Source organism: Pituophis catenifer, unplaced genomic scaffold (assembly GCF_029215685.1).
Source record: "Pituophis catenifer annectens isolate HBS135680 unplaced genomic scaffold, rPitCat1.0.hap2 SCAF_2, whole genome shotgun sequence".
NCBI lineage: Eukaryota > Metazoa > Chordata > Lepidosauria > Squamata > Colubridae > Pituophis > Pituophis catenifer.
The window spans coordinates 146,971,346-146,995,330 of NW_027256882.1; the positions used below are offsets into that span (position 1 = coordinate 146,971,346).

The following is a 23,985-nucleotide window of genomic DNA, read 5'->3' on the forward strand; positions in this document are numbered from 1 at the left end:
TAAAGTTATGAATACTAATTGCTTGCATGTTCTTTTTCTGTGTCTAAAACATATTAGCATAATGATACACGAATTGTTTTTATATTATGCTGGGGAATCAAGATATAAATACAATAGAAGTATGATTTCTAATTCTTGGAATCTTCGCAACCCTATAATTGCTCGCATTAAAACTTACAATAGACTCTATCCATACTTTTGATAATGGTAACTGAAAGGATTGGCAGATTGACAGGAATTTTTAACCTCAAAAGACATACTTAGAATGTCTTACAGTGTTCATACTGTAGCTTTATTCTACTAGAATCACAAACATGACATTGCCATATCAGAAACCAAATCTGAGAACAGCTGTGCATCATATGCTTAACAGAGTTTTGTTTTTAGTTTCCAACTGACCATCGGTCCTGGGTAGCCATCAGGGCCAGATTTAGATGAAAAGAGGCCCTAGGCTATTCCACTTATGAGGCCCTTTCACCTATAGTGAAAGTGTAATTTTAATTTTGCTAACAATTTGAATATAGGTCCCTCTTGATCTTGAGGCCCTAGGCTGAAGCCTAGTTAGCCTATAGGAAAATCCGGCCCTGGTAGCCATATATATATACAGGTAGCCCATGACTTACAATCACAATCGAGCTCAGAATTTCTGTTGCTAAGTGAGACAGTTGTTAAGTGAGTTTAGCCCCATTTTATGATCTTTCTTGCCATGGTTTTAAGGGAATCACTGCAATTGTTAAGTTAGTAACATGATTGTTAATTGAATCTGGCTTCCCCATTGATTTTGCTTGTCAGAAAGTTGCAAAAGGTGATCTCATGATCTCGTGACACTGCAACCGTCATAAATATGGGAACTTTGCCAAGCAGCCAAATTTTGATCATGTGACCATGGGATGCTGCAGCTGTCATAATTGTGAAAAATGGTCATAAGTCACTTTTTTCCATGCCATTGTGACTTTGAAAGGTCACTAAACAAATGGTTGTATGTCGAAGACTACCTGTATTTTCATGAAATTTTGGAATCCCATTTAGGTAAGCCATGAGCAGAATTGCAAAAATGCTAATGATAATCTCCATATAAATTGGTTGATAAGTAAAATAAATAAAATGAATCTCTAAGACAAGACAAGCTTAGTTTCAAATCCATTTTCAACCAAGAAAATTCAGAGGCAAAATTCAACTTTTATCTATTTTAAAGTCAGCCCATTTAGAGTTCCTCTTCTCACCATCCAATTCCCTTTCCATTTGTAAAGCATGTGACTATATAAATCAATTGCTTAATCTACAGGAGGGGTAGAGAAATTGGTACAATCTGTTGGTACAATTTTGAACTTCTTTACTCTAAAGATTCAGCCAGATGTCAATTACAGAGGTTTAACCCAAAACATCTAGAAAGTACTAAATTTATCCTATGCTTGAGGGATAGATAACAATGAACCTAGATATCTGGTATGTATGTATGTATGTATGTATGTATGTATGTATGTACATACATACGTATTACATCCTGTTTTTATTATTTTTATTAAAAAAAAATCTCAAGCCAGCAAATATATCTAATATTCCTTCCTCCTCCTATTTTCTCCTATGAGATGAGTTGGGCTGAAAGAGAGTTATTGGCCCAGCTGGCTTTCATGGCTAAGGTGGAACTAGAACTCAGAGTCTCCTGGTTTCTAGCTTGTTGCCTTAACTATGTAACTAACCTGGATATCTGAGTTATTACAGACATTGTACATGACACAATACTTTATTATTATACTTATTTATAGGTATACTTGCCTCTGAATACAAAAAGTGGCAGAACCTGGAGGTGGAGTTAAAAGAGGGATCAGTTTAGAATCCCTGCATAGCCACAAGCAGTCCAGCCTTCCTTGAATTAAATATACCCTTATCTAACTCCACAAAGCTGCTAATCATGAGTTGGGAAGATTCCTGTGCATAGGCTGTTCAGCAATAAATCAGTTTAAGTGGACCTTCACATGTGAACCTGATCTTTTGTACCTGATAGTTTAATATGTAACTCAAATGCCACTGATAAAGGAAAGCCCTCACATACACAATTTAACAACAATTCAAAATGTTTTTAATATGAAGTTTAAAAGAACCTTCCTGTATTCAAATTATATTTAAGATTATATATATTACTTCCCCTGACTAATGCACTTTGCATCCAGTACCCCAAATAATTGTTTATATGCAACTTGTCCAAATACTTACTATTATTGTAGGCAACCTTCCCAAGGCTATACATCTTATAAGTAAATTTGGGGCTGAAAAAGATTTCATAAATGTACAAATTTGTTTTTTTAATGAAACTGCAAATCATACCTTCTGTTGAAGCAGCATCAATCATCACTCGTTGCATCAAAACTGGTTCAGTCCCAAAATCAAATACCACAGTTTGACGAAAGGTTCCAAAGATTTCTGTACTAAAAGCTACACTGATTTTGTACACTGAATGATCTGTTCCATTCTGGGTCATCTTTCCTCCAACCCATTCCTGACAGATTTCTGGGACTTCTTGATTTATTTGGGTGGTGCTGTCTCCAGCCGATATTGCCATGATACTAAAATGAGGACGATGTGCATCATAAAGGAGTGCCACTCGATACAGCATTCTTGCAGGCTGTGAAGGAAAAAACTTCTAAGTAATTGAGGTATATGTTCCTTCCTTCCTTCCTTCTTCACATTTATACAGCCACACATCTCACAAAGTGTGACTCAGGGCAGCATACAATTAAAAAAATGAACCACATATGCCTATCTATATATCCATTTATATATCTATCTGTATCTATATTTATATCTATATAAAATTTAAAAGACTAAAAGACATTATCTCTGGTGTTATGGAACATGTACCATATATATCAATAATTCTCTATTTCCATTAGCTCCCCAAGCGTTTTGACATAGCCACGTTTGAGGGACTTCCGGAAGGCTATCAACACATATTGCAATGTAGTGGTGATATTTCTATATCTCTACACAGAATACAACTATTTCCTGCAACTTCAAAAACACTTTATTTGTAAAACTGTATGTTTTCTTATTTAATCAAGAAAAAAAAATAGAAATGTTACATTATAAATGGTTTTGGAAAGGGAGAAGTGAGAAAACTCTCTCAATAATAATTTGCATTCAAATGATAGGTTAGAGTCCAATGTTCTTCCCATAAATGAAGGGATTTTATACTGATCTGTAAAATGGCCCAGAAACATGGAGAAGCCAAGGTTATCCCAAACCACCTTCAAAATGACTGTCTTCAGTGCTATACTGCATTAGTTCATGATTCTTGGCTCCGCTGATGTCTCCATGGCCTAATGAAATCTATTTTCAGCATTCAGCTGAATTCTAAACCATTTAACAAGGTTCTGCTTTATAAATAGGAGGCAAAGGCAAAGCTAGTAAAGCAAGCCCAAATCACCAAAAAAAATCTATGAATATATAGATATTTAGATATTTTTCTTAAATCTCAGCAATAACTGAATGTAGATATTCAGGTAAATGTTAAATGTGGGTTGAGTTTTTTCCATTGCAAGTTTTTATCCCACAAACTAAATTTGGCATATAGTAGCCCCAAGAATATGCAAATTCTAAAAGAGAAGTTGTTTAAAATCTTAGGGTTAAGTATCTATATTTATGTTCCAGCAATGAACTGATTTTTTTTTTAAAAAAAGACAGAATCCTACCTTACATGTAAGAGCAAAAGTCCACATCTGATGTGATTTTTTGGTGGTGACAGTAACTGATAATTCAGGGTTATGTTCAACTCTTACTCCATCAAGACATTCACTGAGCTAGAGAAAAAACAGTGTTAGAAATTTCATAGGATAATAATAGTGCTGGAAAAATAATTCTGGGTTTAACTGAAGACCTATACGTTAGTAAGACCAATATGAGTGAATGGTCAGTTTATCAACTAATATTTTATTATAGTTATACTATATTATAATTTATTCTCAGTGCAATATTTTTTTCAAACATTTCTGGAAGCATTTTCAACTTGAAACAGTCTGTTTTGCACTTGAAATAAGTTTCAAACTTGAAATGAGACATTTTGCAAAAAAAAAAAAAAAAAATCTGTCCTTGAAACACATCAAGATGAAATATTTTATGCAAACGTCCGTTAATGCAAGTCTCCATGCATGATTCACACATATTTTTATTTTGTGGGCCTTCAAGCCAGTCCTGACTCCTGACGACAAAGTCCCTGTAGTTTTCTCAGCAAGATTTTGGAGGTGTTTTGCTTTACCTCCTTTCTAGGGTTTAGAGAGAGTGACTGGTCCAAGGTTACATACAGTACATCCAAACAATTGAGAAAACACTCAAATGTTTCTTAATGGGCATCTGAAATAAAACTAGAAGAGAGGGCTGCATCAATCTAATACAGCACCTTAACTTCCATGGAAGACATACACACAAGAGTCACAGTTGTTTCAATCACGTAATTTTTAAGCTGCATGCAAAAACCCTACAATTAAATTCTGTGGTGACATACTATCAGGCTCTGTAGGATTTTATTTAGGATATGATACAAAAGACATACAGCTCAAGAAGTACAGTATTCACATACATAATGAATAACAAAAAGACTGTTGGAGTAATAGAGATTATATATATACTTGGGGAAATGAAGCTGCCCATAAACTGAGTAGCACAAAAATGACTATATTTCAATAGGCCTCTGGCATGATTAGCATCTCCAACTCATCATTAGAGTCAGAATTATATTTAACTCAGAATCTACCATTTTGATTGATTCCATCAGAGATTTCAGAAATACAGGGCAGAAATCTCCTTTGTGTCAGAGAGAAGTCAAAATGGTTTTAATGGTATGGATGTACAGTAAATCCTATTTATATCTATAGGACTGGTTCATGTCCTTCCTATCTACCATTTTATATTTATGTAAAATCAAATATGTAACTGGATATGCAAACTAACTCTAAAGGTGAGAATCAATAAAATCATGGTAGCAAAAATTATACAACATTTTCTCCACTTTTTTTAGGTACATTCCTGACCTAGTCTAGAAGCAGGTTAATATTGTACAATTCACTGTATCATTACAATCTTGACAGGAATCTATGTTTTCAGATGTAAGGCTCCTACCTAGCACTATCAAAATCCATAGTGGATTTTTCTGTGGTAAGAAAAAAGAAAAAATACAGAAGTAGCAGTGTCGAAATAAGAATAGTTACAAATGGAAGATAACATCATATAGACTCATTCTGTGGCCCTATATCAATTTTTTAAAAAACATCTGGAAACATCTACATGGATGTAGATGGAAACATAAAACTAAGAGTGAAATATAACAAATATTTCACAAAAACATGAAGTTTTCAATTTCATATGAAAGAATCAGAATTGGTTTGTCATTTTTTATTAACAGAAATAGGATCCTGCATAATATAAATAATATTTTGAAGGTGTTAAAAATCTAGCAGACAGTGTCAAAATCAAGCTCCTAATTTTAAGTATGAACACTGATAGATGCATTTATTCTTACCACTTTCTCAGGAGATAATGAATTCATCCATTTTTCAATTAAGGATTCCATATAACTTCCCAAACATTGCTTGTTTTCTTTCTGTTGTTTTAACTTTATCAAGCGGGAAGCGTATCGTTTCTGCCATTCGGTCAGCTCGTCCTGGGAATGTGCTGAAGTACACTGTGCACCGTATCTGCAAATTCCTTGCTCTAAAAATCTGCATAAAATGGAGAAGAAAACCATTCCTTAAATTCCCCATTTGAAATAGCCTCCAAGCGCATAACTTTTTGAGTCTTGAGTTCTGAATTTCCCAACCACACCTAACTAAAACTGTTAATTATAACCCGATTTGCAAAAGGTGCAGCTCAATCGATCCACTTACAGTTACACCTGTTGCAAAGCTGTTGCAAGGTAAGAAGTTGGCAGAAAAAAATCTGGATATGCCGGTCAAACTAAACATTTAGATCCTGGCTACAGTATAATTTATCCCAGAATATTTAAGGAAAGGCCTAAATTGACAAATGTTAGTTTGCGATGGTGGCAAATATCCCCTAAACTCCACTGAAGATCTTACTTAGCCTGGTAATGAAACGTTCGGAAACCAACCCACAAGCTCGGAGAATAAACCTCCCCACCCTCAAATGTTCGTTTATTCAGGAAATAGTATGTCTCTTTTATCTTAATCATAAAATATACAGAATTGTCCAAAAGCACATTTTAGTATCAAAAGCATACATCCTAAACTCACAGGGGTACTACAAGGGAAATGTTTTTCAAATGGATATGGTGGGGGGGGGGGGGCGGCAGGGGGGAGGGAAGGAAAGAGGGAGGAAGACAGAAGGAAATCAGTATATGATCTTCCCAGTTTTCTAGATTCTTAGTGACACCTTGTGGCCTTTTCTGCTTATTTCAGATTCATATTGGTACAGTCAGTAAATAATTCAAATGGCTGCATTCCCCCCCCCCTACTTTATGCACCCAAGGCTATATTTGGATTTATTTGTATAATTAAACTAATTTTCCCACCAATTCTGTTGCCAGTATAGGAATTGCTTCATAAAAGCTTACCACCTGGAAGTGTAATTTATGAACTATTTAGAGCCTGCAATACGTTTTGTTTTGGCACAGACAGCAATAAGAGCAGTTCAGCAGTGGAACCAATCACCAAGGCATGGACATGCACTCCTACACAGGCATCTGTCCATCTGTTCTTGGGATTCCTGCACTGAACAGGAGTTGGGGTCTTGATCCTTTCCAACCCTGTGATTCTAAGAACCCAGAAGTTAATTGCTAGGTCTCCAGGCACTGCTATACTGCAATTTCTTTATGCCTTATATGGGAGTTATAATACACCTGTCACTGAGTAAAAGTGATTCACTTAATTTGGATAATTTATTAATAAGAATATTGCTGTACTTTTTGTTTTTATGTATTTATAGGTTTTAATTATAATTCTAAATGATATAACTAGGTAGTCTTAGTGGAAAGGCAAGATAAAATTGTTAACAATCAGAAAATGCAGATTTGTTTTAAAATGACTAAATAACATTTTTAATATACATTTTAAAAAGCTCAAATATGTGTTGGTTTTCAAGTCAACTTAAATATACCATCTGAATTTGGGGGGGGGGAGAGAATTTATCTAAAAGCACCATCACAAAACGTCTTTGTACAGACTTCTAAACTCAAGCCACAATAACATTTTAAAACTTCAGGATACTTATGCAAATCTATCATCTATCAAGCAGGTTTATCAATAGGATAGTTACAAATTAAACAGACACTACAAAGTCTGTTGATCTTACAAACAAAGCAATTACAGGTAAGAATTCAGATTGTGTTATACTGCAAATGAATATATGTGGTTAAACAAATATATACACTGTGCACATCCTTCATCGAGATTTGTGGATAATTGTGGATATTACAGTTGAGAACTCTCAAATTGTAGGACAAAAATGATCAGTAAACTGGAAGCAAGCTTAAACATTAGCTTGTAAATGTAAAAATGGGAGAAGCAATAGTTATACTTTAATTAACACCAGGTAGCAGTATTTAGCATTTCATTAGCAGCTTCATGAGGTTACAATCCAGCCTTTTAGAATCACTTATTACAGGAAAATAAGGGACAAACTGTCACATTTGCCTAGCTGGAGCACTTTGAGATGGGGGAGGGGGAGGAGGGATGGACCATCATTCAATTCCTTGTTGAGGAATGCAAACTATGACATAAAAACACTAAACAAGAGATTATCCTTGTATTTTATTACCATGCAAGGAAATGATTCCCCGGTTTAGTTTCTGCATACTGGGCTGCTATTAAAGGTGCAGGAGTGTCTTTAAAAAGAAATCCAGCAACCCTCAAAGGCTAGCAATCAGAGTGAGAGATCATGTATGGTGTCTATAATTGTACATGCGTGCCTCTGAACTACATTCTTCACTAAAGGCTTTTTTTGATGGCTGCAGCTTATTCTAGGAGAAAGATACCATCTGCAGGGAAACCAAATCAGTGTGGTACAAGCATAATAAACATGAATTACCACACACAAAGCCAGTAGGCGCTAACTGAAGGGCCAAATACCATCACCATCCAATATGCCTCTAAGCTTACTAGTTAAGAGGATAAAAGAAAATCCTTTTATTATCTCAAACACAGATTAAAAGAAACTTCACTCAGAAGCCCCCCTCCCCCTCTCCCCAAAAAAGGGAGCTATTTCAACTAATTCCTTGCTGCCTTTCATCCTTCTGGCAGCAGCAGATATTTGACTTGCAGCTCCTTAACATTAAAAAAAGAAAACTGATGTGATAAACAGTGTCATGACACCAGCCAAAGGTCTTTTATGTCACATTGGTTTCAAAATAAGAGTTTAAAACATGTTTACACGTTGATTGTTGAAATCAATGGCTGGTTCATAGCCATAACATTTGCCAAAATATCAAAAGATAGTGGAGAGACTCCAACACAAGGTCAGTGAAAAATATTAAATAATTCCCCCACAGTGTCTAGTTGAAACTTTCTCTCAAGGATGAAGAACAATAAATAAAAATATATATGGATGGTCGGTGCCTGCAAGTCTAGGAAGTCACTAACTTCCAGAGACCAATTCTAAAACAAACATGGCCCAGAGGAGAAACAGGGTATTCCAAAAAATTTCACCTTGGAAGTTCTAACCCTAGAACAGTAAGATTTTACATATGCTTGAGATATATGTGTAGAAATGGGTCTTCTACCCTACTTTCTTCCATAAAGAAATCTACTAACCTAACCTTGCCACGTGGCTTTTTAGTGTCTTTGAAAATCTTCAATGAGAAATTATCGCTGTTCTAGGCCAGTGTTTCCCAAACTTGGGAACTTTAAGAAGAGTGGACTTCAACTCCCAGAATTCCCCATCCAGCATGGCTGGCTGTGGGATTTTGGGAGTTGAAGTCCATACATCTTCAAGTTCCCAAGTTTGGGAAACACTGTTCTAGGCAGACTATTTTAGTGCTTCACAGTTTTTATTATATAAAATTTCCTCCTAATTTTCTGAGAAAAACTTTTTTTTTATTTCAACCTATTGAAATTATCCAAATCATTGTCCTGCCCTCAGATTTAACAGGGATCAGGTTCATCCCACGTGGACATAACAGTTTTTAATACATTTATAGACCATCAGAATTCCCATCGGTCTCCTTTTCTGTCAAGGAGATACACCCAGCTCTTTTAATGGTCCTTTATAGGGCTTGCTTTTCAAACCTCTCAACCTGGTGGACCTCCTCTGAACCTGTTCCAATTTTTCCATGGAATTTTTAAAATGCAGACCGAAGACTTAATGTAGAGTGTCAGTGCAGAGTAAATAGAAGTATTTCCTCCTGCTTCGGAACCCAGTGTTTCTGTTAAGGTAGCCCACATTATGCTCCCATTATGCAGCTGATGATTCATAGACCCTAAATATTTCCCAAGTGCTCTGCTGCCAAATCATGCCTCCCCTTCCTATACAGTACATTTCATTTTTCCTATCCTATTGTAGGATCCTCACATAATCCTACTGGATTTTGCCCAATGTTCAAGTCATTTTAGTTCATGATCTTGTTTTCTAAGATGTTAACCAATTCTCTCAACTTGCTATACAGTAATCTTCAAATTAAGTAAGATTCTTTCCCCTTTTATCCTGCTGATCTAATAATTCATAAGAATCCTGGAATGCACAAATATTTGGGCAACTGAACATATTTTAAAAGAATGTATGCATAAAGAAACTGAAAAATCATCTGAAATTACTGAATAATATAAAGATTTAATAATTTCCATACAATAACTTCCATTAATGTTGTAATTACTCACTTAGCTACCCAAAACCTATGCCTAAGAATATTGTCTGTAATATATCTAGTTTTCTCATTTTTTAAACAATATGGGTAGCTTAGGTATTAGGCTGCAGAGGGGAATGTCTTTACCTAATTCTATACTTATATCCAATATGCATTGTCAATAAACCACAATTCCAGTAACACCCAGTTTTCAACTTCTACAAATAGAAGACTAGCATTCTCCAATTTCTGGGACCACTCTTCTGTATTACCTTCAAGGAACCCTATGTTATATAGACTTTTATATGTCATAACCAACCTCTTGAATCACACCAGAAGCAATCTGGCAACCAGTGCAATTCATAAAACAGGAGTGTCAAATGGGCATACTGAGGAATGCCCATCATTGTCTGTGCCACTCTATTCTGCACCAGTCAAAGCTTCTGTGTGTCCTTCAAGGGTAGCCTCATGTAAAATATGTAGCAGTAATCGAGCTATGAGATGACTAGGGCAAAACTGACTGTCTGAAGGGTCTCTAGGTAGGAAAAGGTACAATAGGCACATGAGATGAAGCTGTGCAAAGACCTTCCTGACCCAGCTGCCACCATCTTATCAAGCAGGATCTGTGAGACCAGGAAGACTTCTGCATTATACATAAACTTTGAATGGGAAAGTGCTACCCCATCCAAATGGAAAAATGGAAAATCCTCAGATCAAAATAGCCCCAAAGTAATAACATCTACAGTAGGGTCTTTTTAGGATTGAGTCAGAAATGGTTCTTCTCCATCCAAATCCGCAGAGCCTTTGGGCATTGGGGCAGAACGTAGATAACCATCATTTACTCCCCAAAACTCTGCTAAAAACATTTTTCAGATGCAGAAGAAGAAGAGTCATCATAAATTCTTTCTCCCCTCTTTTTCCAGGAAGTATTTCATAAATATACTGCCATCCACAAAAAAATCTGGTCTGAATCCAAAGTACAGATGTAGTCAAAAGGATCAGTTCTCCTTCACTTTTCCACAAAGAATCCCAATTTGCTGTGAAATAGGTTGAAACTGACATAAGTGGCATCCATCATTCTTTATTCCCTAGCCTGAAGACCAGACATTTTGTTTTTGATTTATGATATATTAACAATACATTAAGTTCATCCAAAACTACATCCTATCCTTCAATGTGAATATGCCTCTGTGATTTTGTTCTTTTTTATTCATTCACAAATACCTTTCTTACTTCCTAAATGATGCCTACATATTAGAAAAAGAATACAAGATCAAATAATTTCTGATTTCTTTTGAAGATTCCCAAATATCAAACATAATTTTGTTTACCAATTTCAGTTTCATCTCTCTCCCTTACTAATGCTTTCAAACTGAGAAATATTGAAAAAATGCATTCTTTTACCTTTTGCATAATGTGTATTCTTCACTACTTGTGACTCCCCGGGGTGGGGGGCGAAATTGCCAGCCATCATGACATCCTGCCACATGATGATAAAATGCAAGTTATTTTTTTGGTTCCTGCTATTCTTTAATTCCTGATACAAAGGATATCCAGCTTGAAACCATATAATTAATTACAGACAAGTTATCACTGTATTCCAAGCAAAGGGAAACAATTGATCCTCACTAGAAATAATATCTACCAAGTGTTACCTAAAGGAAAGTGACTCAGAGGGAGTTTCAAAAATTAGGTGTATTATTTTCCATGAATATTTGTCTATCATTTTCTTATATAAATCAGAAATCACTTACACCAAAAGGACACCCTGGCAGATTAGCTTGATCACCATTACATTTCCTGAAGCATATATTCAAAGGTGAATTGCACTTCAGAAAAGGGTACAATTTCCACAAATTTTACAGTATACAGAAACCAATTCCAGAAGCAGGGAAGATTACCACTTAATTGCTCTGGATTGGAAGCCATATTAAAAACCATTTATTTTTCTATGTCACTTTTATTTCCTATCTACACTAGAGAAATTGTTTTAGCTTCATATATTCTGAATATCTATTAAACATTGATACATTATGCATTTTATTAGTTTTTAAATAAACATATTTGAGCTCATTTCATAGAAAAAAAGAGAGAAGCATATTGTTTTAAATACAGGTAGTCCTCGACTTATGATTGCAATTGAGCCCAAGGTTTCTGTTGCTAAATGAGACAGTTGTTAAATGAGTTTTGCCCCATGTGATGACCTTTCTTGCCACGGTTGAAAAGTGAATCACTGCATTGTTATTAAGATGGTTGTAAATTGAATCTGGCTTCCCCAGTGACTTTGCTTGTCAGAAGATTGCAAAAGGTGATCACATGACTCCAGCATACTACAACCATCATAATTATAAACCAGTTGCCAAGCTTTCAAACTTTTGATCATGTGACCATAGAGATTTTGTAATGGTTGTTAAGAGTGAAAAACGGTCATAAGTCACTTTTGTCAGTGCCGCAGTAACTTTGAAAGGTCACTAAATGAATGGTTGTATGTCGAGGACTACCTGTAAATATAAATACACCAACAAATAAGGAAAACGTTCTATTGTGGCTATTTCTCACATATGCAGAATCCCATCTAATGGTAATGTTTCAAACCTTACTTTTAAGAATCTAAGAAGTCCCAGTGATAAATCAGCTTTTCTGATGACTCCAGGTGAAACCCCTGCAGGGCATCCCCTCAGAACCAGAGGAATCCTCCATCCATGAGTGTGATTCAGAACTGAATCAATTTTAATTCCGTTCCTAACCCGATTAATCTTTTTTTATTTGTCAGATTCAGAATGGTAAGACAAACGTACTTTTTCTACCAACTAATTAGCAATTCCAATGTTTACTTAAATTAAGACATTAATATTTTGAAGTGTACCTTCTTCCACCTCTTCCACATGATGTACCGAGGGTATTTTACAAGCTGCTGCCTGCAATCACAAAGATGAAAATCAATTTAAAATATGCTTCTATTTACCATGTGTATAAAAATAAATAAATATCAGACTTCTATGGTGGACTAGACCTCCATGAAGGAACACTAAACTAGATTACTCTGAAGAACTAACATGATGTTCTATAATGACATTGTCTTAGTTATTACCTATTTAATCACAGAAGGCAGATATCAGAATAAAATTCTCCAGAGAAAATCATAAGTAGAAGGTGTGCCTTTAGAAATTGCAAGTAATATTCTCCACTATGGGCTATTTTACAACCTTCTTTTAATTTCAATTATGGTGACCTCCAACAAGCATTGTTTGCATCATATCTTATGATGCCAGCTTATTTACTAACACTTTAAATCCTCCATTAAAACATTACAAGCAGCTCTTATTTGCACATATCACGTGTTTCTGACATCCTTATTGCTATAAAGGTAGACAAGAAATGGGCAGATGAGACTAAGGCCAATGTAGGTTTGTTTTGTCAATATTTAAAATATAAACTAAAATCAGCAATACTCAAGATAACTGCACTATAAAATGTAAGGTAGGCTACAGTGAATAACTGCTATAAAACCACAGATAAAAGAGGATGCTAAAATGCTTCTTAAATTATGGCAGTCACCTTCAAATTGGGAAAACAAAAACTGTGTCTGATACAAAAAAAAATTCCTTTATTTCAAGAGAGATATTCTTACCTCTGTTTCAACAAGAAGGTTTTTCAGCCTCGTCAGATCTTTAGTTACCATCCCATTCTGCTAAGAAAGAATATAATCACATTCTGCTTATTTGTTATCTATTACAAAAATAAAACTGAAACAGTTTTTAAATCAGATTTTTTTTCATAGTCACATGTAAGAAGTTTAGTTTTAAGAGATGCAGACAATTTTTTAGTGTTTTTTCTCCAGCACCGTTTGGCTGAATGCTTTGGAATGACTACAGACCAGTTTGAAACATAACCTATCAATTTAATTAAAGAAGGCAATTTTTCTACTTTACTGAAAGTACTTCTCCCTTTTGTTTCATAAAATGCGCCTTTCAAACATGAAAATGACAGTCGCAAATCTAAAAAAACTAGCAATAACATTATGACACATGAATATTTCAAATCAGAAGTCTGCATGGGCAGGGAACCAGAAGTGTCGCAGTGAGACTGACTGGAAAAATAGCGGGCTCCAATGAGCTCTGCGAAAATCCAGCCGGACGAACCTCTGTCATGGGGTCTTTGGACCGGAACCGTCCTGTAGGGATGGTGAAGAAGGAGAGGTGTCTCCGAAGACCAAGAGGAACAGGCAAGTTCCTCAGAAGGACGGAGGCAGCTCTTCGGACTGGCGGCCATTGTAAAATGACTGCTCTGAAGCTGGGGCAACCGGACTAAGTTTTTGTGCAGGAGCGGTGTTTGAATGGAGTGCTGGTACAGGGTGAGTGACTGGCCAACTCACAGGTAAAAGAAAATTTTGAATTGGATTAAAAGGTGTCCCAGAGCTGAAATGAGCGGCTAATTGGCACTTGGGAAATTCTATGGAAGGAGAAGAACAAAGAGGAGGCTAAAATATTAAAGTCCAAGAAAGTTTTTGTATCTATAATTAGATTTGGAGAAACTAAAAATAATAAAAGAAAAGAACCCAAGGATTTAAATGACAACTTTGACTTTGTACTAACTGAAATTGAGCCACTATACACTTTTTTTAAAAAAAAAATCTATTACTTGAGAACTGATTTCTGATGTATATTAGAGATATTAGGGATTAAGGACTTGCAAACAGTTTACGGCAAAAGTTTGATATATCATATGGGGCATGTATCATGAATACATTTTCTGTTCTATATCTGACCTTAGAGAAGCTATGCAGAGATAGTTTCAGCAACATATACAACTCAGACTGGCTCCATTCCAACCCTCTGGGCTATGCAAGAGATGCTGTATGCTGTCAAGCATCCAACATTCTGTTATTATAGCCTGTATCAATACAATACTATCCCATAATCTGATTTTACTGAATCTGTTGCGAAAGCTGGCCAAAACCATGCGCACAAAGTTGACAAATTGGAGTCCGTGAATTTATATATATTAAACCAAGAATAAGCATGCTCTCATTATGATATAAATAAGATCAACTATCTATGGCTAATTCAATATAAAGTAATTTTATTACAGCCTTAAACCACAACAATGTTACAAACAGCAAAAACACAGTACCATTAATAAGTTTAGTAAATATCAGTTCCTATATCCCAGGTAATATAATTAGCAATCTTCTTTTCTGAGAGACACTGAAGAATACAAAGTTCTAGATGCAAAAAAGCAAAATTTTGCAATTGAGTTGCTCTCTAGTTCTTACCAAACAATTCATAGAAACTGTATCACTTAGAAAACTAGTTAATAAAGGCTGGATAAGCCTTAACTGAGAATCATCATAACATCTGTAGCATTAAAGGATGTGTTTATTTGTGTCTTCTTAATTTCAGGGACATAATCTCTGGGATACTGGGATATATTTTATTTAACCTCTACAAATACCAAAGGGAGGACATTAATATAAGTTCCCAGAAAATGCCCGTAGGTATTTCAAGTAAATAACTGAAGACAAGTAATTTGCAATGGAAATTCTCTGGATTTCCTTAAGAGATCAATAAATCCCCATAGTTTGTCTTAAGTTATTTTATTACTTTATGTGTTAAGTTCACTGCTTGATGACCTTTCCAACATTATCTAACTCTGAAAATAATTGACATTTGGAGAGAAACCACACAATTATAAATTTACTGATGATGCTCTTCTATGAAACCTATCATTATCAGTTATTAAAAATGAATGCAGTTCAACTGAAACTAGATGGATCTCCAGCCATACTAATAATATCACTTGCCAAATTTGGCTTTCAATTTTAATCAACCCAGCCAATGTAACATGATTAATAGAGATGCATGGGAATTTGATTAAAGAGTAATATGACTGAATCATACGTCTAAATCAACTTGGAGATTCACCATTTGCTAAATATACATGTTTTTCCAAATCGAATCCAATTGACTTACTGAATTAACAATTCAAATGAAATCAACTTGTTGAATCAAATCAATGACTTGATTTGGAGACTGGATGATTTATATTCCTAATGCTTTACAAAACAGATAAGTGACAAAACTGGTTTGCTAGTGCCCGGTGCATTTCTTTCAGAACTAATCAAAATTTCTTCTGTCTATGAAAGTGACTAGAATCAGGTAGTATTCCATTTATTAAATGGACAACAACAAAATAAAACAATGAGATCAATACAAGCAATAAACTTTCCAATCAATCCAACATACAACCATTCAGCTGGCATTTTAACACTCTTTCAGGCTAATACCTTTGTAATGTATTACACTGCAGCACAATTCTGCATTATTTGTTTATATTAATGCAATCTATACAACTATGTTCAATTATAGTAAGATTAGTGTGATTCTTATTATATAAAATTCATTTTTACCATATTTTTTCTGTTATCAAATGTTTTCTTTCCTTAAGCCTAATGTACAAACAGATATAATCTGTTCAAATTTAAGATTCTGATTATATAAACAGAAATTCAAACATATTGAATACAGAATAACAGAGTTGGAAGGGAACTCAGAGGTCTCCTAGTCCAATCCCCTGCCTAGGCAGGAAACTCTACATCACTTCAGATAAATGGTTATCCAATATCATCTTAAAAACTTCCAGTGTTGGAGCATTCACAACTTCTGGAGGCAGGTTGTTCCACTGATTAATTGTTCTGTCAGGAAATTTCTCCTTAGTTCTAGGTTGCTTCTCTCCTTGATTAGTTTCCACCCATTGCTTCTTGTCCTGCCCTCAGGTGCTTTGGAGAATAGCTTGACTCCCTCTTCTTTGTGGCAGCCCCTGAGATATTGGAACACTGCTATCATGTCACCCCTGGTCCTTCTTTTCATTAAACTAGACATATTCAGTTCCTGCAACTGTTCTTCATATGTCTTAGCCTCCAGTCCCCTAATCATCTTTGCTGCTCTTCTCTGCACTCTTTCTAGAGTCTCCACATCTTTTTTACATCATGGTGACCAAAACGAGATACAGCATTCCAAGTGTGGCCTTACCAAGGAATTATAAAGTGGTATTAACACTTCATGTGATCTTGATTCTATCCCCGTTTATGCAGCCTAGAACTGTGTTGGCTTTTTTGGCAGCTGCTGCACACTGCTGGCTCATATTTAAATGGTTGTTCACTAGGACTCCAAGATCCCTCTCGCAGTTATTACTATTGAGCGAGGTACCATATATACTGTACCTGTGCATTTTGTTTTTCTTCCCTAAATGTAGAAACTTACTTTTTCACCACTGAATTTCATTTTGTTAGATAGTGCCCAATGTTCAAGTCTGTCAAGATCCTTCTGTATCTTGAGCCTATCTTCCGGAGTGTTGGCTATTCCTGCTAGCTTGGTGTCATCTGCAAATTCGTTGAGTTCCCCATCTATCCCCTCATCCAAATCATTGATGAAGATGTTGAAGAGTATTGGGCCTAAAACAAAGCCTTGGCGTACCCCACTGCATATTTCCCTCCATGTAGATGCAGTTCCATTGAGGACTACATGTTGAGTGCAGTTGGTCAGCCAGTTACGAATCCATCTGGTGGTGATGCTGTCTAACCCACATTTTTCTATTTCATCTAGTAGTAGGTTATGGTCTACTTTGTCAAATGCTTTACTGAAGACCAAGAAAATTATATTGACAGCATTCCTCTGGTCCACTAATTTTGTCACCTTGTCAAAGAATGCAATAAGATTAGTCTGGCATGATCTGTTTTTGACAAACCCATGTTGGCTTTTGGTTATTACTTTGTTTGCTTCTAGGTGTTGGTTGATTCGTTGCTTGATTATCTTTTCCAGAATCTTCCCTGGTATTGAGGTCAGGCTGATAGGTCTGTAGTTTCCTGGATCTATTTTTTTTTTTCCTTTTTTGAAGATATGAACTACATCAGCCTTTTCCAGTCCTCTGGCAGTTCCCTGGTGCTCCAGGATCTTTGAAAGATATAGTTCAGTGGTTCTGAGATCTCGTCTGCCAGTCTCGTCTTCAGAACCTTGGCGTGTAGGCCATCTGGTCCTGGTGATTTGAACTTGTCTAGGGTAGACAGGTGCTCACTTACCATTTTCTTCCCTATTTTAACTTGTGTTCCTAATCTGTTTTTTGTGGTGCTGTTTTTGATAGGTTGGACTGTTTTTTCCCTTTGTGTAAAGACAGATGCAAAAAACGAGTTACCGTATTTTTCGGAGTATAAGACACACTTTCCCCCCCTAAAAGAGGCTGAAAATTTGGGTGCGTCTTATACTTGTAGCTTTTTCAAAGCTTTTTTTCAGCCCTAACGAGGCGCTAGCGAGTGAAGCAATCTCCTGCTTTGCCTGCTTTTCTCATTGCTGCTCCCTCTCAGCTGTGCTTTAGAAGCTGTTTTTTTATCCCCAAGCAGGGGATAAAAAGTGTGCACGGGCGCTCAAAACCAGCAAACTAATGTGCTGAAGCTGACCAGACTAAGGACGCTAGCCAGATGAATACCTGGTAGGCAGATTTCCCCCACCTATTGGAATTGGTTAAAAGAAACTTGGAGCAAATTAAGAGAAATCAAGTGTACTATACAAGAGAAAGTATATTTCTGCTTGCCTTCAGAGATGCAAATTAAAAGGAATGTGGCCAAGAAACTGCAAACAAGAATATGTATGAGGCCCATATTTGCAATTTCACAAAAAGTAAACTAATGCTTTTCAGGAGTAGACACACTTGGAGAAAAAAGCCAATAGCAAACCAAAAACAGAACTCAGATAAACCATACACATCAAAAGTATGGAAGCTTACACTCTGAAAGAGTTAACAGATCTCTCATTGCCTCCCCCCACTCCAAAATATTCCCTACTATTGCCCTACTTAGTTGTCCTCCTTCAGAACAAAGTGGTAGCTTCAACTACTGATCAGTCTTGTTTTCTAAGAAGATTCTGAAATCTACGAGGGGTTATAAAGTGTTTTTGAAAATACACTGAATTTTAGCACTTTAAAATACAGCAAGTCAGACTTCCGAAGTTTTTATAGGGTAGAGTAGGTAGGGGTAGGATGGGGTCGGGTAGGGATTGATGCTATAAATCACAGGTGTCAAATTTGATCGTGTCACATAGCGTATCATGACATTTTTTGTCTTTGCAGAGCCGGGGTAGGTAGCCTGCATGTGATGCATCTGGCCTTTCAGCCGCCAGTTTGACACCCCTGCTATAAATGAATCATATTCTAGCCTACCTCTGCTTTGTCTGGGTTGCAAAACTCTGGCCAACCATGAGATGGCAGCAAAGGTCTACATACACTATATGTCTTTGCTGGCATCTAGCAATCAGTCAGCTTTATCGGTCTAATTATGGCTGCCCTATTATAGTGGTCACAATAAAAGCAAGCTTGATGATTAAGTCATCTGTTTCTTTTTGAAAATAAACTCAAGAAAAAACTTGCAAACTATTTCCACCCAGATCTCAAAAGACAAAAATACAGCAATAAAAATGGAAAAGCATGTCTCTGTTCTACTAATTAGCATACTGAGAAAATTACTTGAGAGTATTTAAAACCCATGCCTGTATCACATGAAACAACTGCCAGTTTGCTAGTGCAAACTCATGGACAAAACTGGGGTTCCCGTTTCTTCATCTATAAAGATGAAAATATGTTAATATTTTAAGACAAAGCAGTAGTAGATTGAGTCAAGTCTCCTTATTATGTCTCTAAAGTCTAGTATTTGAAAAACTGTAATGAGAACCAATTGCCACTTACCAGTGATTCACCCATCAGTGAGTTAGAAAGAGCGTTAGAAACAGCCTGTAGCTTCCCTTTAAGATGCACGCAGCCAAGCACTGCACGGAAAGTATCCCCTTCCCTGTCCAGTCCTTCTCCCAATACTGCAATCAAAAGCAGATACCATACACTTAGACTTAGAATAACTTTATTGTCACTTTGAATGTAACTAATCGGCATATATTAAAATGAAACTTCGTTACATACAACTCTCAAGGGTCACCATCTTCAATATACACTATATAAATATACATGCATACATACATACATACATGCATACATGCATACATGCATGCATACATACATACATAAATAAATACAAAATTATGCATATACCCACATATATTATATAACACAGAGAAACAACACAGTCTAGTCCGGATGTATACATGTACATGGCAAGAAAAACGAATCTTGCAAATTTACCAGATGGATGGCATAGGAAACAAAGCTGTTACAGAATCTGGTAATCCATATTATTTGCTGTACTATATAGACACACCCCTCTGCCACATCAGACAATAGAAGTCACAATATGAAGTGAACTATAGGCCTTTTAATAATGTAAAATTATTAAATTATCTCTGGATCCGGCTGTTTTGGCGAATTACCATCCAGTCTCCAACCTTCGCTTTGTGTCGAAGGTTGTTGAGTGTGGTTGCGCGACAGCTTCCCCAGCATCTGGATGACGCTGTCTATCTAGACCTGTTCCAGTCCGGTTTCAGGCCTGGGTACAGCATGTAAACGGCATTGGTCGCATTGGTTGATGATCTCTGGAGGGCTCGGGACAGGGGTTGTTCCTCTGTCCTGGTCCTATTAGATCTTTCAGTGGCTTTTGATACCATCGACCATGGTGTCATGCTGCGCCGGCTGGAGGGGCTGGGCGTTGGGGGCACCATATTACGGTGGTTCTCCTCCTTTCTCTCTGACCGGTCGCAGTTTGTGTTGGCAGGGGGGCGCCTTATGTGTGGGGTGCCACAGGGGTCAGTCCTCTCGCCCCTTCTGTTCAACATTTATGTGAAGCCGCTGGGTGAGATCATCCGTGGGGTGCAGTTCCATCAGTACGCTGATGACACTCAGTTGTACATCTCCATCCCAGACCACCCCAATGATGCCCTTGAAGTGATGTTCCGGTGCCTGGAGGCCGTGCGGGTCTGGATGGGGAGAAACAGACTCCAACTCCACCCTGCAAGACTGAGTGGCTGTGGCTTCCGGCGTCCCGATATAGCCAGCTGGTGCATTGCTGGCTATTGGGGGCGAGTCATTGGCCCCCACAGAGAGGGCTCACAACTTGGGTGTCCTCCTGGACGCGCAGCTGTCTTTAGAAGAGCATATGACGGCCATGGCCAGGGGGGCTTTTTATCAGGTTCACCTGATCCGCCAGTTACGTCCCTTTCTGGATCGGGACTCCCTGCGCACGGTCACTCATGCCCTCGTCACTTCCCAACTGGACTACTGCAATGCTCTCTACATGGGGCTCCCTTTGAAGAGCATCCAGAGGCTCCAGCTGATCCAAAATGTGGCCACGCGGGTGATTATGGGAGCGGCGGGGCGCTCCCATGTAACTCCTCTCCTGCCCAAGGTGCATTGGCTCCCAGTGGTCTTCCGGGTGCGATTCAAGATATTGATTAACATCTTTAAAGCGTTCCATGGCTTAGGACCTGGGTACGGGACCGCTTTCTGCTACCGACAGCCTCCCACCGGCCAGTACGCTCCCACAAGGTGGGGCTCCTCGGGGTGCCGTTGGTCAGACAATGTCGACTGGTGACCCCCCGGGGAGAGCCTTCTCAGTGGCGGCTCCTGCCCTCTGGAACAAGCTGCCCCCGGAGGTATGGAGGATCCCGGACTTGCGCACCTTCCACCGTGCCCTGAAGACTTTGTTATTTTAGCAAGCCGGGCTAGCCTAATTTTAACGGTTTTAAATTTTAAATTGGATTTTAATGGGATGTTTTTAATTGTGGGCCAAAGTATTTAATCTGGTTTTAAATTGTTTTTAATTTTTATATTTATGTATTTGATCTTGGCTGTTCACCGCCCTGAGTCCTTCAGGAGAAGGGCGGTATATAAATATAATTAATAAAATAAAATAAAATAAAATAAATAAAATTTAGTTTTCCTGATAGATAGCTCTTTATATTTTGAGAATGTATGAGGCAGTTGACTTCACCCGACTCTTATGAATTTACCTATCTCCAAATAAGTATCTAGGTGGCCACAACTGTTATGTTGAATCTGAAGCCGCTATTGACCACTGAGTGCATGGAGACTACTGAGCTGTTCCCAGTTATACATTTTGGAAAAATAAGGAAGTGATCCAAATATTCACGCACACCTTTTCATAGCTAATCTAATGTTATATACAGTATGAAGAATTACCAATGTTTACAATGTTTGGAAATATGGATCCTGGATTATATTAATTGGATCGCCTTTTGAGGCCATGACACTTTGGCTACATTCACGTAATTCACTAACCATTATTTATTCAAATTAAAGAAGATAACCAATTTAGAATGAGAATACTTTTACATAAGTATGCATTTTAGAACAAGTGATATCCACAAATATAAGTACTTAAATTCAACGCAGCATTTAATATGGCCTGTGGCCTCTACATGCACAGACTTGACTGCTAGTGTTCATTTATGAGAATAAAGACTTTTTGAAAATCTGAAGCTGGAAGGGGAATATTATCAGAGTTGCCTTTGAAGTGGACTGGCTTAGACCTCTTTTTTGTACTACAATTAAGTTTTGGAGAGAGAACTAGTATTGAATCTAATAGAAGATCAGATTCTAATTGAGGTGCTTTTACATGTAATGGCATAAGATGGAGAGAATTAATAATGTTAATAACCTTTAAATGAATGTAAAGAATGTGCTGAAATACATGTATTAACCACAGATGTATACAGGTAGTCCTCAACTTACAATCATTTGTTTAGTACTGTTCAAAGATACAATGACACTGGAAAAAGTGACTTATGACTGCTTTTGACACTTCAATCATTGCAACATCCCCATGGTCATGTGATCAAAATTCAGATGTTTGGCAACTGGCATGTATTTATGATCATTGCTGTGTCCCAAGGTCATGTGATCACTTTTTGCAACCTTTTGACAAGCAAAGTCAATGGGGAAGCCAGACTCACTTAATAACCTAATTTAACAACTACAGTGATTCATTTAACAACTGTGGCTAGAAAGATCGTAAAATGGGACAAAACTCACTCGACAACTATCTGTTGTTAGGAATGGAAGATTTGGACTTAATTGTGGTCATAAATCAAAGACTACCTCTATATGCACTCCTTCTTCTCCCTACAGACATCCAAGCCAAAACCATGGCCTGGTGCCTTGTGCCTCCAATCGCTCCAATCGCTTCAATCCTGAGCCTTGTGCCTCCAATCACTCCACAGATTTCCTTCCATCATCCATCAACATTCTTCTCAAAAACAGCTAATCTGGTCATCTGTCATTCAATCTGACCTTTCCCAATTCTTATTTCCAGAAAAAGAGCCCATGTCATTTATTCACCCACCATTTGGTAAGAGTGTGGCTCCAGATACACTATTATTCAAAGACAAAGTGCAGACCTCAGTTCAGAAAAACTGTATCCCTTTAGTATAGAAAAAACTATACAGTTTAGACAAACTGCATCTGTGCATCTCTAGTTTAGAAAAACTATCCGTACTTTGTAAAGAACAAGCAATTATAGGTGCTACAGGTATCAATTACATCTAGGATTAAATGAAATAAGAAACGAAGACTAATTTCCCCAGTCTAAAAACACAGAGATTTGAACACAAATAATAGATTATATCTCATATTTGTCTCCTTTCTAGTAGCAAATAACAAAAATTAATTTAAATTGCACATTTGAAAGGGATAATTTTGCATAGTAACACCTATTAATTATTTTACAATAATATTTTTGGGGATTAATGATATTTAAATGTTTAGGAAATAGCACATTAAAGCAAGAATAGTCTTTAATTCTCAGGCTTAGTCTTGTATTTAACATCCATTTTTATTTCATTCTATTAACAATATTATTTCTAACAGATTACCTCCATCTGTGCAAATGTCAATTATTGTAATTGGTAGAAAGAATAAGTTTGAGGAACAGGAGGAAGAGCTACTATGAAAACAATGGTCAGATAAAAGAAATCTGATCCTGGGGCAAAACTGTAAGCCAAGCAAGCATTTCAGACAAGACCCATAATTGGACAATTCTATTTCACTTGCAGATAAATGCAGAATCATTTCTTAATGTTTAGAAATTTGAAGAAACAATTTAATGTTCATACCATGCCTACAGTCTTCATCTGCCTTTCCATAGTTTTTCTGTAAAAAAGGAAAAAGAATGGTTATTTATTTATTTATTTATTGGTTTGATTTATATGCCGCCCTTCTCCGGAAACTCAGGGCAGCTTACAATGAGTTAAGCA

At 36.9% G+C, this 23,985-nt stretch overlaps 1 protein-coding gene across 1 annotated transcript in view; it reads right to left on the reverse strand.

Annotated features, from left to right (window-relative positions):
• Positions 1 to 23,985, reverse strand: part of HELZ (helicase with zinc finger) — a 129,741-nt gene that overhangs the window by 73,573 nt on the left and 32,183 nt on the right. Inside the window, 8 exon segments of the mRNA XM_070937734.1 lie at positions 2,326 to 2,623; positions 3,690 to 3,797; positions 5,513 to 5,711; positions 11,189 to 11,264; positions 12,651 to 12,702; positions 13,416 to 13,472; positions 19,517 to 19,641; positions 23,845 to 23,881. Coding sequence (XP_070793835.1) covers positions 2,326 to 2,623; positions 3,690 to 3,797; positions 5,513 to 5,711; positions 11,189 to 11,264; positions 12,651 to 12,702; positions 13,416 to 13,472; positions 19,517 to 19,641; positions 23,845 to 23,881 — 952 coding nt within the window.